The sequence below is a fragment of the Drosophila albomicans genome, chromosome X, assembly GCF_009650485.2.
Source record: "Drosophila albomicans strain 15112-1751.03 chromosome X, ASM965048v2, whole genome shotgun sequence".
Classification (NCBI taxonomy): Eukaryota; Metazoa; Arthropoda; class Insecta; order Diptera; family Drosophilidae; genus Drosophila; species Drosophila albomicans.
Window position 1 is genome coordinate 28973233 of NC_047627.2, and position 24479 is coordinate 28997711.

General features: G+C 39.9%; 4 protein-coding genes across 5 annotated transcripts; 2 read left to right on the plus strand and 2 right to left on the minus strand.

The window, feature by feature from the left end:
* The first annotated feature begins 219 nt into the window (after nt 1-219).
* Nucleotides 220-4488, plus strand: LOC117566126 (vesicle-fusing ATPase 1). 2 transcript variants are annotated; one of them, XR_007955698.1, is made up of 7 exons: nt 220-549; nt 645-733; nt 802-1020; nt 1499-3127; nt 3187-3345; nt 3419-3936; nt 3988-4488. XR_007955698.1 is itself a non-coding variant. In XM_034245609.2 (6 exons), the coding sequence occupies exons 1-6, from the start codon at nt 541-543 to the stop codon at nt 3546-3548; spliced, it is 2235 nt and encodes a 744-aa protein (XP_034101500.1). In that variant the 5' UTR covers nt 220-540; the 3' UTR covers nt 3549-4488. The 2 variants fall into 2 exon arrangements, 1 of the variants encoding a protein (XP_034101500.1); XM_034245609.2 differs by having other exon boundaries at nt 3419-4488.
* A 170-nt stretch (nt 4489-4658) lies between these two features.
* On the minus strand, nt 4659-11419 carry LOC117566119 (centrosome-associated protein Alms1a). The gene is made up of 5 exons (XM_034245596.2): nt 9937-11419; nt 7499-8532; nt 6718-7444; nt 5054-5202; nt 4659-4973 (listed from the first exon to the last, which is right to left on the minus strand). Exons 1-5 carry the CDS (start codon nt 11318-11320, stop codon nt 4911-4913), a joined length of 3357 nt encoding a protein of 1118 aa, XP_034101487.1. The 5' UTR covers nt 11321-11419; the 3' UTR covers nt 4659-4910.
* Nucleotides 11420-11834: 415 nt separating this feature from the next.
* LOC117566135 (ubiquitin carboxyl-terminal hydrolase 30 homolog) lies at nt 11835-17029 on the minus strand. Its single transcript, XM_034245621.2, has 4 exons — nt 16664-17029; nt 15267-16597; nt 14993-15195; nt 11835-12863 (listed from the first exon to the last, which is right to left on the minus strand). The coding sequence occupies exons 1-4, from the start codon at nt 16743-16745 to the stop codon at nt 12740-12742; spliced, it is 1740 nt and encodes a 579-aa protein (XP_034101512.1). The 5' UTR covers nt 16746-17029; the 3' UTR covers nt 11835-12739.
* Nucleotides 17030-17389: 360 nt separating this feature from the next.
* On the plus strand, nt 17390-23445 carry LOC117566144 (T-complex protein 11-like protein 1). Its single transcript, XM_034245633.2, has 6 exons — nt 17390-17608; nt 18424-18729; nt 19901-20385; nt 21809-22112; nt 22183-22349; nt 22422-23445. The coding sequence occupies exons 2-6, from the start codon at nt 18461-18463 to the stop codon at nt 22679-22681; spliced, it is 1485 nt and encodes a 494-aa protein (XP_034101524.1). The 5' UTR covers nt 17390-17608; nt 18424-18460; the 3' UTR covers nt 22682-23445.
* Nucleotides 23446-24479: the final 1034 nt, after the last annotated feature.

The window sequence follows — 24479 nt, forward strand, 5'->3', positions numbered from 1 at the left end:
ATTATACCGAATATACCACTTTCACAATTCAAAGCGCGCACCTTATTACACAGATTTGGTCACACTGCACTCACCCCGATTAATATGCTGCCACTGTTATCGGTTAGTCCAAAGCTGCATGGCGTTGCCAACTGATGGCATCTGTTTTGCGTGAGTTGGCAACGCTAGAGCGTGCCGTTGTAAAACTGCGCAGGATTCTGAAAACGAAATAAGAGAGAAAAGAAATCAATGAAATTTCCCATTCACTTGTGAAATTGTGTAGAGCTTAAACAACATCCAGCATCAGCAGTTGTATTATTTAGCGAACTAAAAAAGGTGGTAGAAATGCAGCATAATCAAAAGTCAATTACTAGACACATTGAAGACAATAGTTATTGATGGCATTGTACTAAAAACGCGTTCTACTGGCCAAATAGCAAACAAAAAGAACAAATAAAAACACAAATCGATAAATCTGTGTGTCTGTGTGTGTTCGTGTGAGGAGGCTGTCAACACAATCAGGAAATTCTTTTACATTGAGAAGAAGAAGCAGAAGTCGTCATGTCTTATGTGAGTATTTTGTTGCATATTTTATGGAGAATTATCGCTCATGATGTGTGTGTGTGTGTACATATATTTGTGTGTTTCTGTTTAACCTCTTGCAGCGCTTGAAGGCCACCAAATGTCCAACGGACGAACTTTCGCTTACGAATCGTGCAATTGTTAATGTTGGCGATTTTCCCGACGATGTCAAGTGAGAGACAACTCGATATTTTCATGAAATTGCCAACAAATAACATTTGAATTATTCTATACTCTTAGGTATGCAGATATTTCGCCTGCACCGGGACAACACTTTATCTTTGCGCTAGAGAAGACCGTCGAGGTGCCCAGCGGCTATGTGGGCTTCTCCTTGGTGCAGCGCAAATGGGCGATGCTCTCAATCAATCAGGAGCTGGAGGTGCGACCCTATCGCTTTGATGCCAACTCCGATGTCATAACATCTGTCTCCTTCGAGACGGACTTTTTGCAAAAGAAGACGTAAGTTTCAATTGTCCGCTTGCATGGGTATATGTGTGTGTGTGTGTGTGTGTGTGTGTGTAAAGTGGGGTTAGATAAGTTTTAAAGTGGGGTTAGGTCGAAGGACGACCTATTAAATGTAGAAAATATATATTATGCACTCTAATGCTAATGTTAGTTGAAGTTAATACTTTAGAGAATGACATAGAGATATTATAAAGCAGCTTTGGGCAAGGGATTCAAAGTCTGTGACACGTATCGTAAATGTTTGCTAAAGGGTTCCAAGACTATGCGAAGATATGATCCTTGAAAGGATGGACAATTGGGAAGCATAGGACAGCTAATTAAGCAAAGAATTCTCACTTAAGTATGTGACAAATATTTTAAACGATTTTCCTGACTATTATATTGACTACTCCCTGAATTTAAATGGACATTTACTGTAGAATACTTTTAAGACTCAACTTACCTTAACTTAAATGCTGCCTTCATACTTTAGCGTCTCCCAGGAGCCCTACGATTCGGATCAGATGGCAAAGGAGTTCATTATGCAATTCGCTGGCATGGCACTGACCGTTGGCCAATCGCTCGTCTTCAACTTCAAGGACAAGAAGCTGCTGGGTCTGGCTGTCAAGTCGCTGGAAGCCATCGATCCCAAGAGCCTTGGCGAGGGCAAAGAACCCGCCATGCGGAATGTGCGCTTCGGTCGCATCCTTGGCAACACGGTGGTGCAATTCGAGAAGGCCGAGAACAGTTCGCTGAATCTGCAGGGCAAATCCAAGGGCAAGGTGGTGCGTCAGTCCATCATCAATCCCGACTGGGACTTTGGCAAGATGGGCATCGGTGGCCTGGACAATGAGTTCAATGCCATCTTCCGTCGGGCGTTCGCCTCGCGCGTCTTTCCACCCGAGCTGGTCGAGCAGCTGGGCTGCAAGCATGTGAAGGGCATTTTGCTCTATGGACCTCCCGGTACCGGTAAAACTCTGATGGCCCGACAGATTGGCACCATGTTGAATGCCCGCGAACCGAAGATCGTGAATGGTCCGCAGATTCTCGACAAATATGTGGGTGAATCCGAGGCGAATGTGCGACGTCTTTTCGCCGAGGCCGAAGAGGAAGAGAAGCGTCTGGGACCGAATAGTGGATTGCATATCATCATCTTTGATGAGATCGATGCCATTTGCAAGCAGCGTGGCTCTGTGGCGGGCAACAGCGGTGTCCACGATACCGTGGTGAATCAGTTGCTAACCAAAATCGATGGTGTGGATCAGTTGAACAACATTCTGGTGATTGGCATGACTAATCGACGCGACATGATCGATGAGGCGCTGTTGCGTCCCGGACGTCTTGAGGTCCAAATGGAAATCAGTTTGCCCAATGAGGCGGGTCGCGTTCAGATCCTGAATATACACACCAAACGTATGCGGGATTTCAATAAGATCAACGACGATGTGGACAACAAAGAGATTGCATCGCTCACCAAGAATTTCAGCGGTGCTGAGCTCGAGGGTTTGGTCCGTGCCGCCCAATCGAGTGCCATGAATCGTTTGATCAAGGCCGATGCCAAGGTCACCGTGGATCCCGAGGCCATGGAGAAATTGAAAGTGAATCGCGATGATTTCCTCCATTCGCTGGAGAACGACATTAAGCCAGCGTTCGGCACCGCCCAGGAGATACTCGACAATATGTTGGCGCGCAGCGTCATCAATTGGGGTCAACCGGTTAGCAATCTCCTCGAGGATGGTATGCTCTATGTGCAACAGGCCAAGGCCGCCGAATCGAGTGGTTTGGTCTCCGTTCTCATTGCCGGTGCACCGAATTCGGGCAAAACAGCATTGGCCGCCAAGCTGGCCAAAATGTCCGACTTCCCATTCGTCAAGGTTTGTTCGCCCGAAGACATGGTTGGCTACACCGAGTCCGCCAAGTGTTTGCACATTCGCAAGATCTTCGATGATGCGTATCGCAGTACGCTCAGTTGCATTGTCGTCGACAATGTGGAACGTCTGCTCGACTATGGTCCGATTGGTCCACGCTACTCCAATTTGACGCTTCAGGCGTTGTTGGTGCTGCTGAAGAAGCAACCGCCCAAGGGACGCAAGTTGCTCATACTTTGCACCTCCAGCAGACGGTAAGTTGAAGTCCTCCCCCGGGATAATCTTTGATATACAAGTTACATCTCACTTGCAGTGAGGTGCTGGAGGAAATGGAGATGCTAACGGCATTCACATCGGTGCTGCATGTGCCGAACCTTTCCAGTCCCGAGCATGTGCTCGCCGTACTCGAGCAGTCGGACATCTTTAGCAAGGGTGAAATCCAGGCCATTGGCAAGAAGATGGCAGGCAAGCGGTAAGCTAAGTCTAACTCTTTGCCTTCAAATTCTTCCTTAATTCATATCATTCTTGTATTTATCCCTTTACAGCGTTTTCATTGGCATCAAAAAGCTTTTGGGGCTGATCGATATGGCACGACAGACGGAACCATCGCAGCGCGCCATCAAATTTCTGTCCAAGATGGAGGAGGAGGGCGGACTGGATATGGTGGCACGCTAGAATAAGAAGCAGAGGCAGAGTGTATTCCATATATTCCGTAAATAGAGCAAAATTGTATTGCGATCTCAATTATTAGCGACTAAGTGAACAAAACCCGAATATGAGCAATGTTTAACTCGTATATATCGATATATACATATATATATATATTCCGGTTTATCAATCGTATCAAATAATCCGCATAAAAAATGACTATAGAAATGCGCCTACTGCTTGGCATCATCATCAACTCAATTCCGTTTAGTTAGCTACCGTGTTCCATTCCAATATGTTCCTAACCTCACAAACACCCAATAAGAAATGAACAAATTTGCGATCTGATCTCTGAATGAAATGAAATCGACAGAAATGTGAGACCTTGTGACCTGATTTGGCATTGCGGCTGGTGGTATAAATAAAAAAAATATATTAACATACATATAATATATGTATTCTGCAGGTCGTGATTCTCGCTGCTTGAGAGAAACACTGGCCTGATTAGTACAAAACACAAAAAGGATATTAATTGATAAATAACTCGTACATGCAATCGATAATGTTAACAAACAAACAAAAACACACCACAAAATACACCTATAAATAATTATGCATTTTGGAAAAGCTGCATTCGATTTGTTGTTGTTTAGCGCGTACGTCTTGTTTTCAATATCTTTTTGTCGTGTCTTGTTAATAATACTCTTCTACTACTAAATTTAAAATCAATTTCTTTCTTGTTAATCTTAAGATTTTTTCCTCAGAATAGAACACCAACAATTTTAGGAGACGTTAATCGATGATATCAAAGAAAAACAAAACGTTGTTTAGCTTGCGAAAAATAAAATTAAACATAAACAAATAAAACAGAAATATTTAAATCGAATTATACATGATAATTATTACGCATATTGTTAATCGCCAATGTTAAAACTTAAATAAAGCAAAACGGATCTTAAAAAAAAAAAAAACAAAATACGTTTGAGTGTTTAATAAACGAAACTGCTGGGAAAAGTTTGTAAAATATTCTAAGCTATTCTAGTAAAATTTGTAGAAGTATAGATTATGTTTATAAGCAACATATGAGACATCAGACATCCTTCCCACTTTTATAGCTGAAGAGGAACAGATTGATAAATAGATAAACTATTAAATTGAGGGAATTACAAGAATTGCTTATCTTAATTTCGTGACTTAAGACTTAACATCTTTTATTGGTAGTACAAAAAGAAAAAAAAAGAGATGCTTATAAAATAGTCGAAACAAATTCATTTAGAGATGCTTAACAACTAGATCAAAAGTTGAAACAAATTCATTTAGATTGAGCCTACATTAGCATTAGAACAAATTATAGCTAAATTGTATCTGTGGCACGTAAATGAGGCAGTGTTAGATAACCGTGCGACTGTGATTCAGCGACAATTTTCCACTGCGCACTCGACGCTGCAAGCGCTGTAAACATAAAACGGAAATCAAAATTAATGAACTGGTTTTTTTTTCAAATCAATCATCAATCAAAGAGTTTGACTTACCCGATTGAAGACGTCACGCATGATGCGATTGCTGCGACGGCGACGCTCCTCGCGTTCTCTTTGCTGTGCGGCCAGCACCTCGGGCAGATTCTCGCAGCGTTTGTTCGTCATCGCCTTCATCTCCCGCGTCGAAAAGATGCGAACTTTGGCTGTGGAAGGATGTGAGTGTTGTTGAATTCAAGACGATCAGTTGATGATTATATGGATATGTATGTTGAGATGACGTTAAGAGATGGAATGGAGAATTATGCGATGAATGGATGAGAGTCTGCTCTAATCAGGACGTGGACAGCTTAATTGATGGGAATATCCAAGGCAACGCAGTATCCTGGGTAGTTGTTCATTTATCTTGTGGGACTCTATTCTATAGTTTAAGTCGTGTCTTCTTCTCATTCAGCATATTTATATGTTCCTAACAGTCACAGATTTATCAGAATATACAGCTTTTGTTACATCCTCGTGATACGGGTCTTCATTTTATCATTTTTTCTAACTTTAAACGTTATATTAACTTCCATTCAAGTATTTGATTTTATCCTTTTTTTAAGCCTTATATTTATATCAAATTAGGTATTTGATTTGCTCCTTTTTCTAGCTTCTCTTGTAGTATAAGTTGTGTTAATTTGTCGAAGATATTTTCCCTTTTATGGATTCATTCAGCATTCAAACAGCATCTTAGCACTTAAAATTACAATAATCTCTTAAACATAAGCTAATTGACATTTTCTGAAGATGCGTATAGCTTAGGAAACCCTTTTGTACAGGGTCTCAATAATGGAACAAGTTTAATGCTTATTTTATACATATTTACTATGTATACTGATTAAAAAAGTCGCTGGGAATGTGCCTATTCACTTAAAATACCTATAATAACAAAAACTACGCTGCAAGTAAGCACTTCTAATTGTCATGTTCTGAAGGTAAAACTAAACAACTAAAAGGACAATTACCCTTTACGGTAATTTCACTTAAGAGCCTCACTGTATTTCACAACTAAGTGCACATAACGGACACTTTACTCGCTTAATTTCTCCTCCAGCAAAAGCGAAAACCAATAAAAATTTTGCTTTACTGCCATTTCACTTAAGAGCCACACTGTATATCGCTTAATTTCTCATAAAAGTAAAACCAAAAGGTAAAACTTAACCTAGCAATAGAACAATTTAGCTTTACGGCCACTTCACTTAAGAGCCACACTGCATTTCAAAACTAAATATATAACGGCAACTTTGCAAGCTTAATTTCTTCTCACAAAAGTGAAAATAAAATGTAAACCTAAGCAAGCAATAGAAGAATTTCGCTTAACAAGCATTTCACTTAAGAGCCACGCTCTATTTTACAGCAAGATGCACATTACGGCAACTTTACTAACTTAATTTCTTCTCACACAAAAGCATAACCAAGAAGAAGGTAAAATACCGATACTAATCCTAGGCAAGCAATATCACAATTTCGCTTAACAGTCACCTCACTTAAGAGCCACACTCTATTTCACAGCTAGATGCATATTACGGCAACTTTACTAACTTAATTTCTCCCAACACAAAAACATAACCAAGAAGAAGGTAAAATACCGATACTAATCATTCACTTAACAATGTTTGCGTCTCTTAAGCGAATTTTTTGGGAGGTTGTAGCTTAACAAGTGGATGGATCTCACTTACCGGTAACTGGAGGCGGCAGCTGCTGCAGCCGTCTGTCGATGGTCTCCACGCTGTGTCCCTCGATGAGTTCGTCGAGTTCGCGACGTCGCGCATTGCGCAGCAACTGCATCTCATTGAGTATCGCCTTGCGCTGCTTCGACTTGGCACAGAACTCCGGTCGCGCACGTTGCAAATAATCCTGAACCGTCAACGTTTCCGTGAGTATTTGCCCCACTGCATCATCATCATCCGTATGGCTGTTAAATTGCAGCACATAAGCGATGCCACGCGGACGAACTTGCAACAATTGTTGTTGCTGCTGCAGTTCGAGTTGTTTGACGGTGTGATGGCGACGTTGTCGCTGCAACTGCTGTTGCAACTGCAACTGCTGGCATGCCACATCGTCGTACTGATGTGTTGTTGTTGTTGTCGTCGTCGTTGTCGTTGTTGCCTCGCAGGCCGTTGCCATACCCATCGGTATTGACATCTCCGAGCTGAGACACAACAGCGATGAACTCGTGTTGCTGCTGCGTTCAACGGTGGCAGCAGCAGCAGCCACTGTTGCAACACCAGTAACTGCTGCAGGCGCTTTAGTTGCTGCTGTGGCTCTTTGGACTTCCTGAGAGTTGACTACCTGATAATAGATGGCGCCACTTTCATTACTAGCGGTTGCTTGAGCGTATTGCATTTGCACATAGTGCGGCGGATGATGTTGGTGGTGGCGGTGGCAATGTGTTGGTGGATGCAACTGCAAAATGAATATTGTTGAAAGTAGTATCAAATAAATATAAGATCAACTTACATGACAGGCAGCATGAGAGGGATGCTGCTCATAGAACAATTGCTGCTGTTGCTGATGGCGCCGAAAGAGTTGCTGTTGCTGCTGTTCGCGACGCTGTTGCTGCTGATTTTGATAGTGGGCCAAAAATTGACGCTGTCGCTGTTGAACAAACGAGCAAACGCTCTCACTGCTGCCCGAGTGACTTAATTGCGGTGTTGCCATTTTGCTGCGCTGCTGCTGACGAGCAACTGTTGTGGCTCTGTTCTCAATTGCAACAGCACCAACAGTTGCTGGCACTGCAAGTGCAGCATCAGCAGCTGCTTCAATTTGTATAACTTTTTCAACTGTTTCTGAATGTTTTCTAGCTCTTGGTTCAATGCGAACTAATTTATCAGCTGTTGATGTTCTTGCTGTGGCTGTTGCTGCTGCTGCTGCTGTGGTTGTTGCTTTGTCTTCGCCTGCAACCACGTTTGCTGTTGGCATCGAAACTGGCGTCACAGGCGGCGCTGGCGGTGCAGGCACAGGCAGCGTTGTCTTGCCTCCTTTCTCTCCACTTTGTTGCTCCAACTCCTGCTGCTCTGCTTCCCTTGACGACTGCTTCACTTGCTCCTCACTTCCTCCTCCTCCTCCGCGACCCCCGCGATGCAACAACTCTTGCAGCGCATACAAGCGTCGTATTTCGCCTTCAATCCAATCGATTTGTGTGCGTCGCTCCAGCGATAGATTGTTACGCTGCTGTCGCTGCAGCTGCCTTTGTTCGTACTCAATCTCGCTTTGGGTCATCGGATTGAGCCACTCTTGAACCGCAGCCTGCTCATCGGGCTCCTGATTCGCTCGCTGCACATTGATCTTCTGGGTGAGCAGCTCGTTGGATGCCGCGCTGCTCGTCGAGGCGTAACTGCACGGCTCCATTTGCTGTTCGCTGGTGGGCGTGGCAAGGCGTGTCCTCGGCGCTGGCACAGGCAGCGACACCAGTTGCTGCTGCTGCTTCGGCTGCTGCTCTGGTTGCAAGCTGCGACTGGTATTGGTGGCCACGTCCTGCCTTTGAGAGTTGTCTGAAAAAATTCAATTTATTAGTTGCTAATTTTCATTCATCTTACTTACTTAAAAACTGATTAGTTTTCGTTGAGGAAGCATAGTAAAAAACAGAATACAAACTTTTAAGTTTGGCAAATTCAACAAAATTGTGTGTATTCTGAAAATATACCAAAATATATACCGCAAAAATACTAATATACACCAAAAGTCATATTTGGTATTGTTGAAGTACTAAATTCGAAAGTAGCAAATCCCAATTGAAGTATTTCATAAATAACTACTTTAATACTAGATTTAATACAGTTGAGTGTGCTTTTGAATAAAAGCAAAACAGAACGGTATTATTTTTTTGAAGTACATATACCACAAAAATACTGAAAATATACCACGTGTCATATTTGGTATATTTGCATAGTACTACTTTCAAAAGGCGATATTAATTTTAATACATCAAATTAGTATACCATAAAAATACTAAGCATAAACCGAAGGCTATATTTGGTATATTGATAAATTCGAAATATATCATGTACTAAACATTCTAGATTGTCAGCCAAAGCAGCTAAACTAAAACATAATATACCACGAAAATACTAAAAATATACTAAATACTATTTTTGGTATAAAGTTGGGCGTTCAACTACATTCAAATATACCATACAGATCAAAATATACCATATTGTCAGTCAAAGCAGCTAAACCAAAACATAATATACCACGAAAATACTAAAAAATATACTAAATACTATATTTGGTATATATTTGGACGTACTACTACGTTGAAATATACCATACAGATATAAATATACCATATTGTCAGTCAAAGCAGCTAAACTAAAACATAATATACCACGAAAATACTAAAAATATACTAAATACTATATTTGGTATATGTTTGGACGTACTACTACATTCGAATATACCATACAGATCAAAATATACCGAATTGTCAGCCAAAGCAGCTAAACTAAAACATAACACACCACGAAAATACTAAAAATATACTAAATACTATATTTGGTATGTAGTTGGACGTTCTATTACATTCAAATATACCATAGAGATCAAAATATACCGGATTGTCAGTCAAAGCAGCTAAACTAAAACATAATGCACCACGAAAATACTAAAAATATACTAAATACTATAATTGGTATATAGTTGGACGTACTACTACGTTGAAATATACCATAGAGATCAGTCAAAGCAGCTAAAACACGATTGCAATAGGCGTAATTTGCATTAAAAACGAATTTCTGAAATAGCTTATTTAATACTAGACTTGATATAGTAAAATAAAAGTACCATAAAGTCGTAATCCCCATACATGAATTTTATACAGATCGTACAAAAATCAAGTCATAAATAAACGCTAATTAATCAGTATAAGCATATAAATAAAGTATATAAATGATACACACCTTTAACCGGATTTTCGTGATGCTCCGTTTGCTGAGCCTGCTCCTTGCTCCTCTGACTGCGAGCATGAGTGCTGCTTTTACTCCCGCCTCCGCCGCTGGTGCTGCTGCAGACCAAATCGAGACCAACGAGACGCTTGATGATGTCGCGAGCCAGTTGCTTCTTTTGGCCACTGCTCAGGCTGCGCTTGTTGACCAGAGCACAGAGCAGATCGATGCCCAGATCGACATCGTTCTTGAAGCCAGAGCTGCTGCGCAACGAGCTGCAGGCAGAGGAGGCTGAGGTGGAGACTGAGACGGAGGGCTCTTGATTCTCCTTGTTGTGCTGTCTCCGTCGCTGGCTAAGCTTCTGCTCCAGCTGTGCTGCATATTCCCGCTCCTGACGCTTCAACTCGGCGTCGTTCAACGATTGCGACTGTTGCTCCTGCTGCAGCTGTTGATAGCTGCTGCTGCTTCGGCGACTGCTCTGACTTTGACTCTGACTCTGACTCCGACTCTGGCTGCGTCCTGTGCCCGCGGTGCTTGGCCTGGAGAGATTGGGCTGATAGTCAAAGCTGCTGGCCGCTGAGGAAGTCACACAGCTGTCACGCCTGGAGTTGGAGACGGGCGTGGAGCGCGGTGCACGTTGCACAAACGTGCTGGAGGCCAGTGGCGGTTTCTCAACGCGTTCCTTCTCCAGTTGCAGACGCTTCAAATCCGTCTCGGATTGATTCGCACGCTGCGTTGCCTGCAGTGGCTGCATTGCCGCCTCCAGCACCGAGCGTTCCAGTGTACTAATATTACTAGTAGACATGGCACGCTCGCAACTGTTGTTGCTGCCCATGCTGCGATGATAGCCCACATCGGCAGCGGGATCCCATTCCAAGCGTTTGTGCGATTTGAGCGCAGATTCCGGAGTTTGTGTCTTACGTGTGTGCATCTGTGGTTGTGTGTGCGTCTGCGTATGTGTGTCCTTTGTGGGCGTGCGCAAATCCTCCACAGAAACAGAGCAGCTTGACTTTACTTTCGATGGCGGCGGCGGCGGCGGCAGCTGCTGCTCCTCTTCTTCTTCCTCCTCCTCCTCCTCATTCTCTTGTTGTTTTTCTTGTTGCTTATTCACCATCACAATGGGAATATTCACAATTTGTACGGCAGCTGCTTCCCCCGCCTCCGCCAACACTCTGCAGCTGCTGATGTTGTTGTTGGCGGTGATGTCGTGTTGCGGACACGGCGCGCCGACGCTGACGCCGCTGCTCGCTGGCGATGCCGACGAGAGCATCATGAAGCGTTCCAATTCCGTTTCGCGCTCATTCGCTATCTCCGCCAGATATTCTCTTATTTTCGGTGTAAAGCGCGACGATTTGGCTTTCCGCTCATAATTATGCTTTTTATTATTATTATTCGACATTGTTTTTAACACACAAAAATAATTGAGGCATTGCCGCCGCGACGCGTTTGAATTTTAAATGACACTCACAGTAAATACGGGGTGCGTAGTTAGTGCAAACAGTGTGACCACACACACAGCAAACAAATGACAACGATGAAAATGTGTACACATTGACATTCGATAACAGGCGTGAGCGATAACAATCAGCCTGTTATTTACTTAACAAATACAACAAGAAAAATGTTTGCATACAACTAATAATGCCAGAAAAATATTTTGTACATTTATTAAGTAAAATGTGCCTGTATCATGTTATGTTAAGCGGACAATGTTAAACTTAGCATAGCTCTGTTAAGGTTAGCACACTTTACAGGCAAGTCACAAAAAGTGTGTACACTTGAATATTTGACTGCTTATTGGTATTTAGTTGTGCTGATTATGTTAGACTTAACAGAGCGCTGTACTTTACATAACAAAAATGCTATGATTTGAAATTATTAAATTTAATTGCATGCAATATAAAACTGGCACGTTATTGGTAAAGATCTATTGAAACTTTATTACTCGTATTTAATAATAGCTCAATATTGTTTGGGGAAAACACTGCCGACATCGCCTATCGATAAATGCAGCTAATCGTTGACTAGCAATCGATATCGTTCGAGCGGCATAAAACAATCAAGTTTGGTCACGACTATATAAAAATACAATATGCTCACAACAATATGCCGAACAAACGCCAAATGAAATAAATCGAAATAAATAAATAAACCAAACCATAATATATATATATGTATATAACTATGTATATAATCTTATTATCGATTGTTGTTGCCGCAGGCAATTATTATGGAATCTATATTGCTAAATACAGAGACATCGATCGAAAAAAAATGCACATGACGAATTAGGATTGAAATTTTTGAATTTGAAATTCAATTTGAAAATTTTTAAATGCATTTGGATGTAACAAATTATGATGTATACATATATATATAGATAACTGTATATCTCTATGTATATAGTAATGTAGTTTATGTGTGGGATTGAGTTGGTGTTTTTTTCTTTTAGATGCGTGTGTTATTTTGTTTAGCTCCCCTTCCCTTCATCACTAAATTTATCATGCAATCCAACACACGCATTTGTTGTTCTTGTTGTCGTCTGTCTCTCTCTTTTTGGTGCTTGCTGAGATCCAAAATACGAATAAAATGCTCGACTTTGCTTGAAGGAGGATGCTCTTTAAATATTGATGTAATTGTTGTTGCTCTTGTTGCTTATTATGGCCACCGTTTGCATAATTATGCTTTATACATCATAATCATTTGACTTTTTGTTTCGCAATCACATCACGTTGTTCGTTTCATAAATGACTAGGCCGAAGAACTTCTCGCACTTTCATCTTCTCTCTCTCTCTCTCTATCTTTCTCTCTCCTGCTTTTAACGCATTTGCATCTGCAGCTGTCGCTGTTGACCACGATCGTAGAAGAGCAAATAAGCCGGGACACTCAACACCTCATCGATGGTCACTTCACGCACAATGGTATCCGAGGTATAAAACCAGCTGAAAAGACAAAGAAAAATACATTATAGGTAACTTTAAACATCATATTTTTGAACAGACTAAAAGTTCACTTTTAAATTTCTTAATTCAATATAAAAAAAAATGTGAAAAAGATATGCATTTTTAAATATTAAAGTTTAAGCATAAATTGAAGGAAATGTTGGAGTAATTATATAGTATATTTAATCACAGAGATCATCATAATACGCTGATAGGTAATATTAATAATGATAATAAGCTAACTTAGTTGCTGACATTCGGTTGAATTCTAGACTTATTTTTAAGATTAACAATCAAAAATACAAAAAAAACTAATTTTAAATTTCGTTTTTTAAAACAAAAGATTTATAAAATGTTGAATTTCAATTCATTTCAATTCATTATTAATTTTCAAATATTATTTTAAAGTTTAAGTATAAATTTAGGAAATTCAAGGCATATTTTAAAGTTTAATAATAAAAATAGTAAAACCCTAATTTGAAATTTTATTTTTCAAAACAAAAGATTTCCGAAGTGTTGAATTTCAATTCAAGTTATTAAATTGAAGGAATGATCATATATTTAATCACAGAGATCATCAGAATAGATAAATATATGATCTACTTTAAAGTTTAATAATAAAAATTATTAAACACTAATTTGAAATTTAGTTTTTAAAAACAAAAGATTTCTAAAATGTCGATTTGCACTTCAAATTAAAAATTCCAACATTAGAGAGATATGATACAAGTTTTAAAAATACAAATGGAAATTAAATAACGATTTCACAAGTTGTTATTTTAATAAGGAAAACAAAACAAATGAGAAAGCTACAATCGAGTGTGTTCGATACCGCAAAAATACTAAAAATATGCCAACGACTACATTTGGTATATTTATATAGTATCTATTGCAAATAAAAACAAAACAGTGCGGTATTAATCTAAAAGTATACTGAATCAATATAGCGGAAAAATATTGAAATTGACCAAAATGGTATATTTGGTATAATGCACAATATAATTGGCTATATTTGGTATATTAATATAGTAATATATTTAAAATATACCATAAAGTGCAAAATATACTATATTGCCACTCAAAGGAACGAAGACTTATACATTTCCTTAAGTTAATACCCTCTTCTACTATATTTGGTATATTAATATAGTAATATATAATATTTAAAATATACCATAAAGTGCAAAATATACTATATTGCCACTCAAAGCAACGAAGACTTATACATTTCCTTAAGTTAATACCCTCTTCTACTATATTTGGTATATTAATATAGTAATATTTAATATTTAAAATATACCATAAAGTGCAAAATATACTATGTTGCCACTCAAAGCAACGAAGACTTATATATTTCCTTAAGTTAATACCCTCTTCTACTATATTTTGTATATTAATATAGTAATATATTAAAAATATACCATAAAGTGCAAAATATACTATGTTGCCACTCAAAGCAATGAAGACTTATATATTTCCTTAAGTTAATACCCTCTTCTACTATATTTGGTATATTAATATAGTAATATATAATATTTAAAATATACCATAAAGTGCAAAATATACTATGTTGCCACTCAAAGCAATGAAGACTTATATATTTCCTTAAGTTAATACCCTCTTCTACTATATTTGGTATATTAATATAGTAATATATAATATTTAAAATATACCATAAAGTGAAAAATATACTATAATGCCACTCAAGGCAACGAAGACTTATATATTTCCTTAAGTTAATACCCTCTTCTACTATATTTGGTATATTAATATAGTAATATATAATATTTAAAATATACCATAAAGTGCAAAATATACTATATTGCCACTCAAAGCAACGAAGACTTATATATTTTCTTAAGTTAATACCCTCTTCTACTATATTTGGTATATTAATATAGTAATATATTAAAAATATACCATAAAGTGCAAAATATACTATATTGCCACTTAAAGCAACGAAGACTTATATATTTCCTTAAGTTAATACCCTCTTTTACAACATACTTCAATCAAGTTTAACGTAAGCACCTGCCATGCAAAGTTATCTTAATCTTATGGAGCCCGAGCTCAGGGATACAAATCACCGCCCCCTCTCCTACCCCATGGGTAGCCAAGTTTCCACTTACCGATGGGCATTGCGGAGCGAGCCGCGACGATAGGTCACAAAGTGTCCGCTGTTCGCCTCGCCGGAGTGCACGACGACAGCGAGCAGGCGATACAGATTCTTGGGGAACATGGCGCCGAATCCTTCGCCGCCAGCGCCGCCGCCATTGTTCATGGGCAAACTAGAGGAATACAGCGACATGGTTGAGCCCCAAGGTGTGCCGGCCTATCAAAGTGAAGATGCATTAAACAACTTGCTTGGCAATAGATTAGATTAGATTAGACAGACTGACTCACCTGACTATTCAGATGCGGCTGCACAAAACTGTACGGTGCCATGGATAAGCTCTCGGGGAAGTGCACGTAATCCTGACGCTTGCACACCTGTCCCGTGGGCAGCCAAACGGTGCGTGCAATGTGAATGCAGAGGCAAGCGGGCAGCTTGGCAAACGTCACCGATTTGGTGTGCATCGTTGTCTCATTGCAGCTGTCGCACTTGACATCGCTCAGATCCTCCGACGTGATGTATTCGCTGAGCAAGTGTCCCAAACTCAAACCCGAGCGACGTTGCGTGGGCAAATTGAGCGTAATGCTATCGAATTTATCGTAACGCACCGCCGACTTTGAGCCGCAACCGTTGCACACAATTTGGGCACCCATCGCACCCTGAAACGGGTGCGCCACCTGGCTGGGCATCATGCTCGACCAGATGGAGACACGTCCGGGACCGCGATTGAGACGCTCCAGTGAGCGGCATGAGCTCGACACCCGGCGATTGAGTCCCTCGCTGTGATTGGGATTGTTGTGGTGCTGTTGCTGCTGATTGTGGAGTTGTTGTTGTCGCGGACGCGACAATCGCTCGCCACCCAAGATGGGCGATGCATTGCCCTGCTGCTGCTGAATGGGCGGCTCTATGAAGTCCATGGCCGCCAGTGCCGATTGATAGCCAAAGGGTGAATTGCCCAAAAAGGGATTTGTGGCCACGCCCGGTGTCAAAGCATCGGCTGCCGAGTCGCGTTCACACACCGAGGCTGGGGAGTCGGGTGTGTGCGCCTCGGAGCGCACCAAACGCTGCAAGCTCGTCGACTCATCGTACTCCATGTTGAGGAAATCGGTGAGCATGGCACTCGATGGTCGATTCGGTTGATCGCCAATGCGTTGATGATGTTGAGCGCTCCCACCACCTAATCCACGCTGATAATCGCCATCCAAGTCGAGCAGATCATGAGCCACGGGCGTCGGTGGCAACAGTGCATCCGATAGACAACCCATTTGCTGAGGACGTGTTGCCTCCTCCTCCAGCGATGACAACAGCACATGGAACAACTCGTGGGCATCGTGCTCCTCCTGAGGAATTACCCAACCCAGTGTGTTTAATGCACGCAGCACAGCGCCTGGTGAATGGGGATCACCCCGGAGCGTCGCATGTGTGCCATTGACCACCTCCAGAGTGCTCAGCATCGAGCTGATCAGACTCTTGCGATCCGGTGTGGCGCCATTGTAGAGCTGCAGCCAGGCAATAAACTGTGGACAGGCAGCCAGCGCCTGCAGCAGCGTGTTGAGGAAGCAGGTGCGCCCAAAGTTGTGCAGTCCGGCGATTTGGCCGCGACGCTGACGCAAGCGTGAGCCTGAGGAATGAGGGAAAGTGTGACAAATTTGAGAAAAAGGGTTTGCCAATTGGGAATTGTGCTCACCTGAGGGACCCCAGAAGACAAAGGCGCCCACAACAGCGGCCACTGTGACGCCGGCAGCCATCAATATCTTTTCGCTTTCCATGCTTCAGCAGTGTCACTCGGCTGTGGGCTGCGGGGGGTGTTGCAGGGGAAACGGGGTTTGTTGCACACACACACACAGTAATTGCGTCTACCACATTGGTTGGCATTCACGTACACCGACACACACACACATACACTCGTCTGGGGTCTTTTGTTTAGCGCTTTTGTTATTGTTTTTTGGTTTCTTTTTTTTTGTGTTTTGGATTTGGTTGCGAAATTTAAATAAGTTCCGAAAAATTTCTTCTATACTATGGTGTCTGTCTGCTGTCTGATGTTCAGCTGGATGGCGTTGCCATCTGTTTGGCGGTCCACACTGTCACCTTTAACTAACGATCTGGCAGTGCCAAGCACTTGTAGCCAAGTATGCAGCACACACAGCAGAGCCAAACAAAATATTTAAAGCATACTTGCAATGCAATTAAATAGAAAAAACTAAATAATAATTAAGTACAATTTTAATATATTTAAAAGCATTTATGAAAGAATTTTTGCAAGCAAGACATAAGTAACAGAAAAGATATGTGGCAACACTGTTTGCAAGCAGCTGTTGCGAGCTGTGAGCAGCGTACCATACCTATTCTCGAATGTTATGGAACAAAAGCGAACAACAAACGCACAACAACAACAACACAACAAACAAAGGTGGCCTGCGTTTGAAATTGAATTCGTACGTTCATTACAATATTACTCACTTTTTGGACGCGTTGTCTCGGGCTAACAACAAATAATGCTCTAAAAATTGTAAAATACGTTGAGAACAAATAAAGTAAATTAAATTTAACGTGCAAGTGCAAGTTTCGATTAACAATTCAAGAAATAAAGAAATTCACAATATAAATTTGACACATTTTGTTCATCTAACGGGTGAGTAATTAAATGGTGCTTATTATTAATTTGAAATGTATTGTAATAATTGTGCCATCCCCCACCCAACCACCCAATCGCACCGTCCTTGTGTCCATTTCACAATATACACAGAGTACACACACACACACACACACATACACATAGACAGAGACGCGCATGTAAATACTCATACACATGCAGCACATTGGCTGCGCTGCTGCTGCGCAATATACAAAAATTTTCACCGTTTCTGTTTTCATAGGCTGCTTTATTATCGCCTCTTTGTTGATGTCGCCATTCGCTGTGCGTTGTGCAATATTCATCTCTTCCTCCGTCCCTCTCTCTCTCTCTTTCGTATATGCGCTGCTCTAGTTTTGCGTTAATTTTGGAAACTGTGTCAGCCACAAATTCAAAATTGCAAAACTATTTGAAAAAAAAAAGTAGAGATGCTGCCTCCCCCACCACTTGCTATATGTATGTATGTGAAGTACTATTCTGTCTGTATGTGTGTAAGGTGGTTGCTTCTTTGTTGTCTCACTCACATACATACACACACACTCGCACACTTGACTTGCATTTAACGGCGCATTTCATTGGCCTTAGACAAAGCTGACCCTGAGCTCAGCTGAGCTGAGCTGAGCTTTTAAAGCTCTTCTTGCATTCCACTGCGAATGCTGCTTAATTTCCTTGTGCAGGCGGAAATGCGACGCAATTTGAAAGCCAATAAGGAAAAACACGTTTCCAAACCAGTTACAATTGTCCAAATAAAGCAAACAAAGAACGACACAACAATTAAATGTTATGTACACTGTTTTTTTTGTTGTTGTTTGCAGGCAAATTTGCAGTGAACATAAAAACAAATTAATCAAAATGGATGCCAAGCAGAACAATGAGCAGGAGCAGGACAACAACACCAAGCAGCAAAACAATGACGAGTCACGCCTGCGTACGGACAGCGAAAGCTCCACGGATAGCATGACACGCTTTGTCCTTCCCAGCCTCGATGGCAGTCCGCCCAAGGTCGTCACCATGGACGAGGTGGCGAGCATGCTCAAGAATCTCAAGAACATGGAGCTGGCCCATGAAATCGCTCTCAATCCGGAGTTTAAGCTGCAGCGCTACGAGCCGCCAATGGATAGGTAAGTACAGTGAAGACTGCCTAAGGGCAATACTCTTTTTTAACGTTTCTGATCAATTTCAACTTTAAATGAATTTAATGTAACTTTGGGAAGGAGCAGAACATTAAATGCATAATTAAAAGTAGGAAGACAAAAAAATCTTGGCATCAATGTTTAGATTTTGCTACGTTATTAGTTTTATTAAAAAAAATAACAAATAGTATAGTAGTATAGTAGTATATAGTATATTAAAAATAATTGGAAATAATAGAAATTTAATATAAAATAAAGCTTTGAAAAGAAGCAGAACATTTTTTTGGCAGCAAAGATAAACATATACTAAAAATTCCCATATATTATTTTTTGGAAATAGTTCAAATACGTAATAAAAACATAAAAAAAAATTGGTAAAAATAAATTCATTTTTGCTATATTTGGTATTATTAAAATAAAAAAAAGAAAAGAATAATAATAAAGACATATATTATAAATTTCCTCATATTACAATTGGAAAATATATAATATAAAAAAAAATACTTTGGAAAAGCCAGGATAGTTTTCTGGTAGTCAAAATAAACTTATGCATATTAAAAACTTCCTTACATTATAATTGGAAATAATATAAATACATAAATTAGCAAGACATAAAATAAACTTAGCAAGAAAAATTAATTTTTCCTATATTTTTGGTATTATTAAAATAAAAAAAATCTTATACGGAAAAGAAACACTGAACTTTCATAAAAAAAAAAACCCAAAAAGTATTCATCTTGAAAAAAACAGTCAAAACTGAATATAAAAGAAAATTAAAAGAAAGAAAAAAATAGAAATAAATATTAAAAAATATTCATCTTCGGCTTGAATCACAAACCACAGTCAAAAATTAATAGAAAAATAAAATAAAAGAACAAAAATAGAAATAAATAATAAAAAATATTCGTCTTAAGGTCTGAATCACAAACCACAGTCAAAAATTAATAGAAAAGAAAATTAAAAGAAGAAAAATAGAAATAAAAATTTTAAAAAAATTGTTGATGTGTATTTAGAATAGTAAAATTAGATTCCCTAAAATAGGTATTGAATTTTATGGGTATTATTCCAATTAAAAAAGTACTCTTCATAATACTTTCCCCACAACTTCCTTATTTTATCCCACTCTGACTATAGCTATCTCACTCTCTCTGTATTGCAGTCTGGAGGGTCGGATCAAGACCATGGTGCATAAAGCGTTCTGGGATCTGTTGCGTCAACAGCTGGAGCGCCAGCCACCAGCCTACGATCAGGCGATTCGGCTGCTCGGGGAGATCAAGGAGGATTTTCCTCAGCTGCTGTCGGCGAAGAACGCGAGTCTGTTGGGACGCATCAATGCGGCGCTGGACGAGCAGCTGGTGCGTCAGCAGGCGGAGCGTGGAGTGCTCGACTTTCGTGCCTATGCCAATTTTGTGATCAATCTCTTGGCGAGCATGTGCTCACCGGCCAGAGATGAGACGGTGGCCAAGCTGCGGGACATTGAGGATGTGGTCGACACGTTCAGGGGCATCTTCGAGACGATGTCGCTGATGAAACTGGACATGGCCAACTTTATGCTCGCTGTGGCTCGGAGTGACATCGCCGCCAATTCGGTGCAGTATGAGAAGCAAAAGTTCAGCACATACTTACGAGAGTTTCATGGCAATGGTGAGTTCAATATCATTTTTATACCCGCTACCCATAGGGTATTATAACATTTTGTGCTGGCAGGAAATGTATGTACCAAGCAGAAGGAGGCATCTTTGATTCCATAAAGTATACTCGTATATATTGATCAGATGAAACGATATAGCCATATCTGTCCGGCTGTCTGTCTGTCCGTCCGTATGAACACTTAGATCTCAGGGACTATAAGAGATAGATATAGTTTTTGTTTTGCCAGCATTTCAGTTTGAACGCAGATCAAGTGTGTTTCAAATGTGTTTTTGCAATGCCTATTTCTGCATCCGCAAATATAAATATATATAGATAAAAATCGAATGCTTGAGTCGTGAATCGGATTTATTTGATTGCGATTAGAAGTAAAAGTTATATAAGAAATACTTTTGTACAGGGCAAACGCCTATTTACTACCGATTTTCGTTGCTTTGACTGATATATTTTTAATGTATTTTTAGTATACTATATTTTTAGTATTTTACATGCTATGATATATTTTGAATGAAGTACTATATCAAGATACCAAATATATCCTTCGGTATATTGTTAGTATTATTGCGGTATATTAATTCGGTATATTTTAAAATTAATATCGCACTACTATTTAGAATCTCACAGCTTTAGTTTTCTTACTTGCTTAAATGGTATATTAATACCAAATATAATATTTAGTATATTTTTAGTATTGTGTGGTATATTATTTCGTATATTTTAAGAATAATATTGCGCAGTTTTGCTCTTATTCAAAATGAGTAGTCGGTATCCTACAGTCGAGCAATATTTTTAGACAATGTAGTACTTCATCAATATACCAAACATACCATTCGGTATATTTCAGTATTTTTGTGGTATATTATTAGGTGTATTTTAACGTTAATATCGCACTTTTATCTAGAATCTCACAGCTTTAGTTTTCTAACTTGCTTAAATGGTATATTAATACCAAATATAATATTTAGTATATTTTTAGTATTGTGTGGTATATTATTTCGTATATTTTAAGAATAATATTGCGCAGTTTTGCTCTTATTCAAAATGAGCAGGCGGTATCCTACAGTCGAACAGTATTTTTAGTGAATGTAGTACCATATAAGTATACCAAATATACCCTTTGGTATATTTCAGTATTTTTGTGGTATATTATTAGGTGTATTTTAATGTTAATATCGCACTTTTATCTAGTATAACACAGTTGAACGCAATCGATTGTAACTTTATTGTTGAAATTAATATTTGAAATAGTTTTAGGGCTTTCTAATAAAAAGAATTATCAGGAAAATTATATAGAAGAACTAATAATATATATTTAAAGTAATCTGACGGCCTTAGTCGCTCTGGCTCACCTCATTGCAATAAGGAATTGCATTCGTTATTTCAATAAAAATAATATATTTGAATATTTTCATTGCAGCTGGTTTCCCGGCCACCGAGGACTGGCTGCAGCGTCATCGTCCGGGCTGCAACAGCACCGACGACATCACGTACAACGCGTACATGCAGCTGCTCGACTATCCGGCGGACAAGGAGTTTCCCGAGCTGCTGCGCATCGACAAGGAACGCTTCGAGGGTCTCAGCTGGCGAGCGCAGCGTTTGATCCTCTGCGCCTCGCTCATCTCGGTGGCCCAGAGTGTTCCAGTGATATCGCAACGTCGTGAGAATCGCCAACAACTTGCCCAGCAACTTGAGATACTGATGCAACATGTGAAGCAAGAGGAGTAAGTAAATTGGAAACTCTTTAACACTTCTTCCCTATCCTAAACTACTACTTCTACTTCTCTTTTGCAGTCAAATTGAGGCTGCCATTGAGAGCTGTCGGGAACAGATTCGAGCATTTATTAGCACATCGCTGGCCAAGGAACAGATGCAGCCACTGAGTGATGCTCAGCAGACGCAGCTGCTGAGTCAACTGCAGCAACTGGCTAACAAGACGTCGCCGGTTCGCAATCTAATGAGTGAGTGCGAAATCGAAAAACTCTCGCGAATCTTGAATCTCGAATTTACAAAATTTTTTCTCAACTTTCTAGCGAGCCGCTTGAATGGATTTGTGCGCGTTGCGTTGCGTTCCAATGGCAACATTCCGCCACCTCCTTCTGGGTTCGCTGACTTCGAGGAGGAGCTGGTTGCATTTATTGCCTCATTTCGGCGACTCGTCTCCTACAATCACGCCGTCTTCGGGGAGTACTTTAACCAACTGCTGGGCAACAATGGACAGCGAGAGAGCTCGGAGCCTGTGGCCGATGCCTGCGGCTTGGCTTCGAATGTGGCCCAAGTGGCTAAGCCTTAAACCCAATACTATTCTATATCCATATAGTATGTATCTGATCTGCTGGATGATGATGATGATGCGTTGGAAGCGCGCAACAAGAGTTGGAGAAAGAGAGAAAAGCAGCCTCGTTCGCTGTGGTTTTATTTGTCTGTGAGGATCTGGCCAAGTGATATCGTATTTTCTCCATCTCTACAAACTCCTCACACACACACACACACACAAATCTCGCTGGGCGTCTGTGATAAGCAAGCAAACACACACAACGATGAATAAAAATTTGGAAAGAATACACTTGATATATGTATGGAAATATATGGGGGCGGCCACGCCCATGTCCAGATCAGACTACGCCCCACTCAACTCAACAACAGGAACAAGAACAAGAACAACATTAAATAAAAGGAGACGAGAGACCAAACACACTGGCAGCTTCACAAGTTGGTTTTCGAACTAATTTAAAGAACATTAAAATACAACTACTACTATTTATACTTAATTCGATTTTAAAACGAAACTACAAACTGTATTAACATTATGTATAAGTCCTTTGCCCACCCCGCCCTCTATATACCCATTTCGTAGTACATACAATATATAGAATATATATTATTAACTGAAAGTGCTAAGACACCGATGCTATAACCTATTATATCTAGTTTATAACAAACGTGCGTAGATCGAATTATACTATGTACAACAAAATATGTATATGGCGCTCGTTTTTTAACGTCGCATACAATAAATTTAATCAACATGCAAATTGTTGCAAAATGAATCCCGAACATTATTTGCTTTGATATCGTCTAGCATGATGCAACATTTTTTTGTTTCTTCCTCAGTCACCAAATTATTCAGCAAGATATTTTCGTGTTAATTACTCTCAAACTCGTGCATCATGTATTGTGATTCATCTGTGTGAGTATAAGCGTAATTTTTGCGGAATTGTCAATACTTTTCATTCAACTTTCTACTTTTGAAAAGAAACGTCTCGAATATGCTAGAAATTTCAAATGAGCATACAAAAGCTGAATGTCATCGCCGCGTCAAGCTGGCTGCTACAACACTTTCAGTCTAGTTCAACATTTCTTTGTGCATCACATTTAACAAGTTATTTTTGACTTAATTAGTGCTATCTCAAATTATTGCATCATCTGTTATGATTCATCTGTGTCATAAACATAATATCTAGGGAATTTTCAATACTTTTCATTCAACTTTTTACTTTTGAAAAGAAACGTCTCCAAAAAACGCTAGAAGTTCCAAATGAGCATACAAAAGCTGAATGTCATCGCCGTGTCAAGCTGGCTGCTACAACACTGACATGCTAATTTAACATTTCTTTCTTGTTTATTCCTTAAGCAATGTATTTTCGTGTTAATTAATCTCAAACTCGTGCATCATGTATTCTGATTCATCTGTGTGAGTATAAGAATAATATTTGTGGAATTGTCAATACTTTTCATTCAACTTTCTACTTTTGAAAAGAAACGTCTCGAATACGCTAGAAATTGCAGCAGTTGCTTGTTGAGCAAGCAAAAGCTGGCTGCTACAACACTGATAGCTACTGTGCTTACAAGCTGACAGTTACATAAAAAATATCACTTGTGATACTGCACTGTAAAGCGGCAATCCAAAAATATTAACAAATATAATATAACAGATTAATGAGTGTTTTGCAGTCGAGCAAGTTTGCAAGCCAGCAAGCAAACTGTGTGAGCGAGATGGGGCTATGCGTTGCGTTGCGTCGTCGCCAAACAGCTGATAAGAGTTAGCGTGTGCATGAACCAGAACGCAATGTCGTTGGTTGGGTTGGTTG

Coding starts and splice junctions, on each gene's coding strand:
- LOC117566126 (XM_034245609.2), top strand. Junction 1,021..1,498: donor GACTTTTTGCAAAAGAAGAC/GTAAGTTTCAAT, acceptor TTCATACTTTAG/CGTCTCCCAGGAGCCCTACG. Junction 3,128..3,186: donor CTTTGCACCTCCAGCAGACG/GTAAGTTGAAGT, acceptor TCTCACTTGCAG/TGAGGTGCTGGAGGAAATGG.
- LOC117566144 (XM_034245633.2), top strand. CDS start 18,461: ATGGATGCCAAGCAGAACAATGAGCAGGAGCAGGACAACAACACCAAG. Junction 18,730..19,900: donor TACGAGCCGCCAATGGATAG/GTAAGTACAGTG, acceptor TCTGTATTGCAG/TCTGGAGGGTCGGATCAAGA. Junction 22,350..22,421: donor GCCGGTTCGCAATCTAATGA/GTGAGTGCGAAA, acceptor TCAACTTTCTAG/CGAGCCGCTTGAATGGATTT.
- LOC117566119 (XM_034245596.2), bottom strand. CDS start 11,320: ATGTCGAATAATAATAATAAAAAGCATAATTATGAGCGGAAAGCCAAA. Junction 8,533..9,936: donor TCACGAAAATCCGGTTAAAG/GTGTGTATCATT, acceptor GAATTTTTTCAG/ACAACTCTCAAAGGCAGGAC. Junction 4,974..5,053: donor TGCGTGACGTCTTCAATCGG/GTAAGTCAAACT, acceptor TTATGTTTACAG/CGCTTGCAGCGTCGAGTGCG.
- LOC117566135 (XM_034245621.2), bottom strand. CDS start 16,745: ATGGAAAGCGAAAAGATATTGATGGCTGCCGGCGTCACAGTGGCCGCT. Junction 16,598..16,663: donor TGTCTTCTGGGGTCCCTCAG/GTGAGCACAATT, acceptor CTCATTCCTCAG/GCTCACGCTTGCGTCAGCGT. Junction 15,196..15,266: donor AGCCGCATCTGAATAGTCAG/GTGAGTCAGTCT, acceptor TCACTTTGATAG/GCCGGCACACCTTGGGGCTC.